At 33.6% G+C, this 10605-nt stretch overlaps 1 protein-coding gene across 1 annotated transcript in view; it reads right to left on the bottom strand.

Annotated features, from left to right (window-relative positions):
- Nucleotides 1–2439: 2439 nt before the first annotated feature.
- The window catches only part of LOC117105872 (thyroid adenoma-associated protein homolog), a gene marked incomplete in the record, with an annotated part of 24308 nt that continues 16142 nt past the window's right edge, over nucleotides 2440–10605 (bottom strand). The window contains 1 exon segment of the mRNA XM_033247185.1: nucleotides 2440–5556. Within this exon segment, the coding sequence (XP_033103076.1) occupies nucleotides 4315–5556 (1242 nt within the window).

Here is a 10605-nt window from a genome sequence, read left to right as displayed (position 1 = left end):
CAGTTCATCATACACGTTGTTATTATTATTTATATCTTCGTGCGTTTTTTGTTTCAACCGTCAAACCCACGACCCAATAAATCACGAATGAATGTTTACTGCTCGGAGCTAGATCCCAGTGGTACGATTCACGATAACGCTGGCCAGTGACTGACTAATGAACTTAAAAAACCCACTATAAATTATCGTCATGCGGTGCAATGAAAGTATCTTTTTCATTAATGACTTGTGTCCGCATCTTTACAGGAAAATATGGTCAATCCGTTTTGAAATACTTGATACTTATAAGCTTAAAGATGGACCGTAACGTCTCTAGTAAATATCACAAGGTACCATCAGACTCGGCAAATGATCGAAGCAAAATCTGTTTCTTTGATTTAAATATGTTTACTTCAAAAGTCATTTAATTAAAAGAGACTCTCATATAGGCCTATTTATATGTATGTATGTATGTGTTTGCATGTAAATACAGTACTGGTATGTGTGTAATGTATATATGTATATATATGTGTGTGTATGGAAATGTGTGTGTAAACGTATAATATGTATATATAAGTTTATATATTATATTATATATACTTATATATATACTTTTATACATATAAGTATATATATATTATATATTATATTATTATATTATTTATTTATATTTTTGATAATGGTGCTTCATCTTGTTTTACAAGCTTTTTGTAATTTTAGTTAGTTCACCTCTGTTATATTTTGACTTCAATTTTACATTATGATTCTGTTCCTTTAGTTTACAATCTCAAATTGTATTGTTAAAACTTTTGAGTTAAGCTGTAGGATTTATTTAAATTGCTGGTTAATTTCTTGTGCTTTTTCTTTATATGATTTAGTAGTTTTGTTTGTTTTCTTTTCTTTGCATTCTAGTTGCTATTGTTATCCGACCGCACCACACGAATTGTGTGTGCCACCGTTCTAAAGGTACACTGTTACTTCAAACATGCTTCAAACAATATCCACAATAAGAAACTCCCTAAATTTATTTATTCATTTATTTGAACTTACACCTTTAGATCGGTGGCACTCGATGACAATCGGTGCGTTCGTAAATAAAAAGGTACAAACTTAACTAAACAAATACATAAAAAGGAGAAATATGCATAAAAAATATACATATAAACACATATTATATATAATTTATTATTATTATTATTATTATTATTATTTATCAGCACTCTTTATGTTCAGAAAATGCAGATCATACAGCTTATGTTTTTTCGTTGCCAGTTCCTGTGTGGTTTATCAACACAGAAGTACTGTACAGTATTATCAAAATTGTTACGTAATTCTCACTTTCTTGCAAAGATACGAAACGTTCCTCCATTATTTAATGGATTATTGCATATCAGTACACACGTAGCCTCGAAAAGAACCCGGATGACTGCAGTGTCACTTTAAATGACCTTCATATTAAATCACACTGCTGCCAGCAAACCTGAGAACTACAGAACAGTTTCCGGGTGTCATTGTGTAGTTCCAGTTGCTGTACAGTCGAATCTGTACAATAAAGACCACTGAAGTGATATCTTGTTTATTTACAGCTTATTTTATAATAGCGTTTTTCTTTAGATGATTTCTCTCATTGTTTATGCGAGTTGTACTTTTTTAAGTTCGTTTGTGTTGGTGGTATTGTACATAAATTTGTCAAAAAGTAATGTGTTCAGCAACGGAAGTTTTCGATTATAATGATGTGTTGTATTTTACATGTACAAAAGAAAATGAACAAAAAAAAAAAATAAATAAATAAATAAACCAAAACAAAAAACCAAAAAATATTGTGATATACGTATTTTGAATGTGCCTGATTGATGTGGAAAGTTTATACTGTATTAAATAATTATTCTGTACTCCTTCAAAATCACTACAGTAGTATTATTTAATGTACTGTCTATTTTAATTGTGTAGCAGTGGATGACGCCGCAAATATCTTAATAGAGTGTGTCGATACTTCTTAATTACAGTACTGACTAGATGATAAACTGTGATGTGATTAGCCTTGTGTGGCAGTAAAAATATTGTACTGCATTATACTGCAGGCGAACACAACTTGGGGATACCAAAAAGTCACGATTCTGTGGATGTATTATTCGATATTGCACAGTATCTTAAGATAGTGTTTGAGCCTAGGATTTGAACCGACGAGTCTGTGATTGGAAGACATGCATAAATATTTAATCACGATGCATGGCCAACAACTGAACCATAGTACAATACAGTAACAGGAAACTCTGCTTTGTATTTCGTCATAAATCAGCTTTAAAACAAGATGCCCATATTTTAATAGCGTTTCACTATTACTTTTACTATTTATGCTTCGCTGGAAACAGTAGAAAGTCTCAATTAGCAGATAATTTGTGTATCGCACGTTTGTGAGCTGAAATAAAGTAGAAACAAGGAAAACATCGACAAACACTATTCAATGTTTTATATTTGCTTTGGCGAACTCTTTATTTTTCCACGTACTCTTTGAAACCTTAACTCACTCAAATGCACCATCTCTCATATTATCTCATGCCTAGTATGAATACATATAAATGACAAACCAAATTGTCGTTACTAAAATACTAATATCTTCGTATACGAAGTTTGGTTTTTTAACGGTTTTATTTAATTTATTGAACACATAAGAAAGTGATCTTTCGACGTACGAAAGATTATTAATTTGCACATAAAAAACGACCCACACGCAAATAGAGTGGATCTAAAGTCGACAACTAGACGATAAGAACTGTTAACGCAATCTTTTGGTTGGTTTCAAAATATATATTCAACGTACACAAATTCAGATATTTCATTCAATATTGAGAACATTGGCAGGCTAAGCTGCTAAGTAATAAGTTTGCATAGTTTTAAAACTGGAACCAACTACAAGATAAATTGTCATTAATTCGAGTAATGTTAATAATATCGTAACATTTGTCTTTAAAAATACTAAATACCGATATTTGTCAAAAATGCTTCAGTTTAATTCTTTCTGATAACGTCCACACTTTGTGTAAATGAATATAATTTAAATGTTTGTATATATAAAGGCACTAAACATCAAGTACAGTACTTTAAAACCTGCATAGATTAGGAAGCTTTTTTTAACGAGGCTTGGAGACAACGTCCTATCTCGTTAACACTACCCGTTTCGACGGTTCCAAATTCCCCGTACCGTTTATTATTAATTTATTAAGTAGAGTTGCTAAGTTCGTGCGTAGCACGCATACGCGTACAACTAGTTACCACACGATTAAGTAAATAAAATAAAAGTGTACAAAATAATTTAATTAACGCAAATATTTAAAAATTTCTTTGCTTGCACTTGACTGATATTTGAACATTATCATCGATAACAACTTTACATTACAGCTGTTTTACGTAATTTTATGTACATTTATACATATTTTTGTCGTTTATCCAAACACACACATCAATAAAATAACAGAAGTAACCAGTAGCAGAGTAGTTAATGGGAAGCGGTTACTTTATAACACAAACTTGAAGCCACCAATCTATATTTACACACGATTTACATGAATAACTTAAATTTAATTTTCGGAAAGAGAATGCGGTGGATATATTTGTTTAAATATCATACTAAATAATCAAAAACTATATAGTGTACTAAATAGAGCACAAGTTATAACAAATTACAATACATATTATTATTAATATTATTATTAATATTATTATCGCATTCTGACAATGAGTTTCTGATTCTGATTTTAATATTGATAAATATTCAAAAACAAATGACAAAAGTTTTACTCAACAAATGCATTTTCTTGAGAAATAAATAACACGGATAACTTAAATATACTATCTTCTTGAACAATGGGAAATCTCTATATCGTATATTAATACTCGATTAAAATGCTCTGCATTTTAATCAATGTCTTCGCAAAACAATGAAAACTATTGGACACAATTTTTACTAATTAGTTTTGAAAAGACAATACCAAGTGTTAAAACCACAGCAACACCAATAATATAACAAATTACACATCTTACAATAAACATAAATAGATACTTGTTTGTACGTACAATACAGCCTCAACTAACATCTTCATCCCGTAACTTAATAAATAGTTTTAATAATTATTACTTCTGGAAAATATGGGACGAGCACAGAAACGCCCTCTGGAGAGCAAAGTCTTCCGTAACAAGAACATTAATACCATTTACATTATTAATAACAATAAAATATTATCTTCAGCTATTTATATGATTACAAAGATAAACAAGATTATTTCGTAAAAAAATTGTTTTGTAGTTCATGTTTTTAGCAAGGTCATCTCCTTGAGTTTATTCGGTACTAAGAACCGTTCTGTAAATTTGGTCACTAGCGGCATCGACTGAAATGCCTCGAAATATGGGAAGACGTCCGGTGGCACCAGGGCTGCAGGCAGAGTTAGGAGTGAATACTGGAGAACCTGCAGTCACGGAATCGCCACACAAACTCTCTGGGTCTGACAGAGAATCTGGCGGAGAAGGTGGTCTGTAACTACCTATGTTGTTGGGCTCGTCGGCGGGGAAAAACACGCTGGAGCTATCGTGTCTTGAGAATCCAGGGGGTTCTGGGATGTCGCTACTGATTGTAAGCTGTTGTGTAAATGCGGCAAATGGGGAATTAAGATTGTACATAAATGGGCTCTGTGGAACCTGAGGTGACAGAGGCATGTTGGGCGACATAATTGTGTTCAAATCTGAAACTAAATTAAATGCTCCTCCATTTGAGTTCACGTGATTCAAAGCTGCCAATAGTACATCTTCAGTAAATAGTGGCGTTTCTGGCGACATTGGATTTGGACTATCGTTTAAACTATGTGGAGGTGTCAAGTCACCCGTCGATCCTAATGCTCCGGAGTTAAGATGCAACGACTTTGGTCGCTCAATCGCTCGGTCAATCGCCTTGTTTGTTGGTGGAGGTCCAGACGAACGTTTCTCTTCTGGGTTGTGAATAAAATGGCACCGCGGTCCGTAAGGACAAAATCCTACAGTATGGAATGTGCGACAGAGTTCGGTCTTGTACTTGGGGTGTCTTTGTAAGTTTCGTAATTCGTGAAATCCATGGGCGAACTGGCATTTATCTCCGTACTTACAGGAACCGTTTTCTTCAAAAGGTCGACAAAGTTCTGTTTTGTATCGGCTCGAGTTGGTAGGCTGTTGTTGTGGTTGTTGTTGAATACTGCGAGGAAGATGAGTGAATTGGCATTTATCACCGTATTTACAACTCCCCGTTTCTTCGTACGGACGACAAATCTCGGTTTTAAAGCGATTCACATTCGAGTTCGGTTGAACTTGGTGATTGCGTGGTTGTTGTTGCAGATTTGCGCTCTCGCTTAGTGCACGATCCCTGGGCAGATTCTTGCTCATAATCACAGTAGACGAGTAATGGTTTTCTTTATTATTAAAGATTCCTGAGTCCGAATTGAAGAATAGATTGCTACTTCGACTGCCTGTTATTGACATTTGTGTCGAACTAGTGGAATGTCGTCGAGTGATTCCAAGAGGGGTACCAACAGCTTTACGATCCCCTGGCAACTGCTGTGAAGAAAAAGAAAAAAACAATAATATTTTACAATCACTGAATTAAAATACGTTAAAACATGAGGTCAAGAGACAAATATTATTATCTAAGATCTTAAAATTTAACTAAAGTTATTAAATTATTTCTTTATAAAGTTTTTAAGACCAACTTTAGTTGCTTAAAAAAAATTAACCATGATCATTTGAATGGAATAAATAGCTAACAATTAAAGAGTACTATGTAGTCGCGCTATTGTTATTCTGTCTGGTATGATTCAATGCTTTAAAATCATACAATATAAGTGTTCATTTATGAATAGACGAATTGAACAAGTGGCTAGGCAAGCATTGTGATGAGCGGACTTAGTCCTCGATGAGTGTTTGCCAAGCGTTAACAATGCCGAGGCACTAAACAAGCTAAAAGAGGCCCTAAAACAGGATTTTATCCTCCTCTAAAGTGTAAGGCGAAACGGTCTACAATCAATCAAAAACATATTCACATATCAGATTGTATCATATATACAACTGATTTAATAAATGTCCTCATACAAAAACCAATAATACTTTAGTTATTTATATAGATTTAAATACGAACTCGATATGCTTTGCTCTAATGATTTTTACGGTAGCCTACATGTTTTTTACACTATTGTACAATCAGGATAGAATATTTTCAACAAATCGTTAACTGATTTCGCACCCGATTTATGGGACCTTGTATAGTAAATAACTCGTACACAAAGAAAAAAAAAAACATTAATAACACCAACGCCATAAGATGAAAAAAAAAAAAAACTATTGCCAATGCAATCATTTTCAGAAATAGGCCTACTTATTTTATTGCATGTTGTACTGCGTGGGCGGGAAAAAAATTTATGTCATTTTTAACTACTGTACAGTAATACATGGTACTTGATTTAGACATTTTTTTTTTACATTTTTCTTGGACAAACAGAATCACTGCACGAGTTTCATGGTTTATAATGGCTATTTTTTTTTTCTTTCTTTTTTTTTTCAAATGCATGACTTTTTGTGGCTTGTATAAAAGGATACCCTGCAATAGTTAGTACATAAGCTTTTAGTAGGCTTAAAGTGCTTCACCTAATTATTCTATTGATTTTCCTAAAGCACAATTTACTACTAAGCTGCAGTAACAGTAGACACTATGAGCACAGGAAAAAGTGTTTCCTTTCATATTTTGCTGAAACATTTACAGCACGTCTCAGAGCAGAGTGTTTCGCTTAGATTATTATTCTGAAAGAGAAAGTTAGTTGGAAATCGTTGCCGTTGAGTCTGCTGTATATATTTTATTGTTTAGCAGTTCTGAGATTGTTTAATAATTATAAGTCCATATAGAACTTTTAGGCATAACAGTGTATAACAATTCCCTGGTATTTTAAGACTGGAACGATCAGTTAAGTTTAAAAAAACCCCAATTGATATAAATAATCACGGCGGATGATCGATCATCACAATATTTTTCCAATAGTGGTACCGTATGGTCGGTTTGTTGTAAGACACTGTACTCTACGCTGTGTATGTATTATGTACAAGTATACAAGAGCATGAAAATGCAGAGAAAAAATATACTTGTTTGTATGAACTTCTACACAGTAAAAATGTACATTCTATTCCTAGTTACAAGAGAGAAATTCAAAAAGAAAAAAATAATCGATTTATATCTTCCTACTGATATTTTTACATTATTTTTTCAGCATGCTATTTCGTTGAGGGGGAAACAGGCCGTTGAGGTAGGTTTCTTTTGATTATAACCCAACTGGAACCGAAATATACACCTCTCTAGCCAAAACTGGTATGGACTAGAGCAGGGCATGTAGTCAGAGTACAGTATCGCACTCAAAGATGTCGATAGATAGAGTACACGTAGTAGTATTTCAACCTTTATCGTAATTGTTTCGTTAAACTGATATGATACATGCAACAAGTGGCTGAAATGGCTTTCTTCCTAGGCTGGACACATTTATCTTTTATATAATATGCTAGGGCTTATGCCAGCTATATGTTTTTACTTAGTAAATTTTGGCTCTAATACATATGAATAAACGTTAGACGTATATTGCTCTGTATTCTTCGTGCAATGAAACATATTCTGGGGAATGTCAACAGCTCACATATATTTATTATTATATTAACAAGTCATGCTCTCTTTTACACAGGTCAAATTATAACTTGCATGTAACTAATATTGATACGAGTTGTAGAACAAATAACAAAAACAAATAACTACCTTAAGAATATCTGCATCGAAGAGAGGCGACACCATCGCGGTGGACATATTTTGCTGTTAACTACTATTACTTTAGTCGAGCCTCTGTTCTCAACGGAATCCAACAATTAACTGTTTTCGAAACCACGATGTTCAACGATTTTAAATCTAGCTGTGTTCTATTCCGGGTGGTGATACGATCCAGTTCAGACTTTGAAACGCGGTGATCCAGTAGGCTGTAGGCGGGGCTATTTACGATAAAGATGCCAATCACGATTCCCGCTACTCATCTGACTTGGGGAGTTTGTTTACACGGGGATTTTGTCACGACTCGTTCTCTGCCTACGTCACAGCTAGATAATCAACAGAGTCAATGGGGATCACAGTGCGAACGCTGATAAGATTAGGGTTCGATTCGGAATAGTTCTTTCTCGCAGAAAATTCATAAATAGCTTCGCATTGGTTTTAAACAATTTTTAACGTGTTGTCAGGTAGTATCGTGGCCTGTAACTTCAGACGAATATTTGTTGTTTAGCTTAGTAAACTAAAAGCAATCTTTTATAAATGTAGCCCCGCATATTTTCTAAGTTGTGGACAATTTCCTAGCTGAAATGCAACAAGTGATAGTCGAGCTTAGTGCATGGACCCTGGTGACGTTCTAAGGGGTTTATGAGGCTAACGTCTAATGTAACTTGTTTACGAATACTTGTGGACTGTGTTACTTCCAATTTTGGCTGTGATAGTCTTTCTTCTTTTTTTTTACGTGAAGCCTTATAATTTATTTATAATAAGGAAACATAATCCTATGTCGAAAGAGAAGACCGTTCGTGAAACTACCTGTTATGATAGTACTTTTATTATTGCTAGCACGCATGCAGAACGTTAATGAATCCAAAACCAAATTAACCGATTGGCAAATTTCCCGAAGAAAAACAAATCACTATTCTCGAAGGCGCTAACCTATGCCTACACGTTCGTTAATCTGGCTGTGACAATTACGCTACTCTTTGGCCGCGTATTAGGCCTACTACAATAGTGTTATGATTATCACCCATTTATAGGAATAGAGTCTAGAGAAAATACCGTATGAAATAATAATGCTACATTTAATAGAATAAATCCAACACGTCTATTTAGTATTTTTTGATTTTGCATATAAGAAGGTGGCTATGTCTATGAATGTTTTTAAATGCCCTAATTTGGCGGGAGGAAGTGTTGTGATACTCAGCGCGTATAAACATACAAATTGTTACAATCTTGATCTCGCGCCTACACACAACAAGAAAAACAAGTTTCGTTACTACACGTGGGCCCTTCAATACGGATTACTTGTACTACTAGTACTACTACTAGGCCTAGTATAGTATTGTTCAGTCAGAGTTTCCGTACAGTCAGTATATAAACTTCCCGATTCAAAAAAACGTTGTGCTCCAATAACACAAACTATTTTTTGTTTAACTTTAAATTAAAATTACCATAATTTTCTAGGTATCATATTGAAATAAAGATATCAGATAGAAGTACACAGAGTAGCTGAGTAGGTCCTAGGCCTACGTACGAAAGAAAATACAGTATTTTCAAATTACTGAACAGTAAACTTAGCTTAGGCCACATAACAACAAATTATTAGTTTATCACACCCTCCCTCATCACTTTTGGGGAAATTCAGACGGTCGTTTTTCCATCCTTTTTTCACTTGAAAAGCTCAGGATTTCTTGCAAGTATGTTTACTGGTACAACAAAAACATATTTTTTAAATATAGGCCTAGGCCTAAATTTGATTCCATTCTTATGACTTTTTATGGGGCCTTAGCCTAGGCCGATGATGATCGACTCGTTAACGCCTAATTAATATTATATAATAATGAATACAACAATAAACTATCAGTATCAATAAACATCATTAAACTCTTTCCAATAAATAAAGGTTGATTGACATGTATTGCACAAGGCCATCAGAAGTGGACCGTGGAACAACTAGCGCTTCCTTTAATTTTTATATTTATTTCTTTACTTTAAGTTTGAACATAGGGCGTAGGCTTTCATGATTTCATTTGGACTTAATTTAACTTTCTTTTAGTATTTCATTATATTTAAAATTTGGCTAAGTAGGCCTAGGCCTAGTCAGCACATCATTCGTACTGTATTCATACATAGGCCTAATAACTGTGTAATATGAACGCATAATATAGAATCAATTATCAATTTAATAGGTCAGGCCTAACACCTCTACGTAAATTATATATTTTTATTAAGTCACAAAAGTTGTTCTTATACTTAGGACCTAGAATTACTTACCTTGATTTTTAAATCATGAATAGTTATCATAATCGCGACCGATTTCTTTTCAGCAAGTATATTCAACGTGCCTCGTACAAAAAGAATAAAGATATGATAATTAATCAGGCGCTGACGATCTGAAGATGATTGACATAAATTTGATTGCTACTTCATACACACTAACGAGGGCGCTATAGCTAAAATTTTGAACATTGAACATTGATCACTTAAAAGTTTGCCACTGTAATTTAAAACCACAGACATTTTACAGCGAAAAATCATAAAATTGGTCACCATCCAATTTAATGGCTCAAAGAATAAGAAAGTTAAAGTTATTTCAAATGTGTATTTCTTGAATTATTCCCTGAGAATGTCTTATTATAAAATCAATATAATCTTTAAAATTGCCCGAGTTCTTTCTTAAAAAGGTTGTAGGAGGCCACAGTAATTCTAAAAAGGAATTCAGCTGGTCGCTACTTAACCTCTCGCCTAGAGATATAGAATAAAGTGTCATTATAAAACAAAAACAAATATATATATATATATATATATATATATAT

Source organism: Anneissia japonica, unplaced genomic scaffold (genome assembly GCF_011630105.1).
Source record: "Anneissia japonica isolate Jap-2015-1 unplaced genomic scaffold, ASM1163010v1 scaffold287754_len4335492_cov202, whole genome shotgun sequence".
NCBI classification, from domain to species: Eukaryota; Metazoa; Echinodermata; class Crinoidea; order Comatulida; family Comatulidae; genus Anneissia; species Anneissia japonica.
Note: the sequence above shows the minus strand (reverse complement) of the source record. Positions and strands in the feature narration are given on the sequence as shown.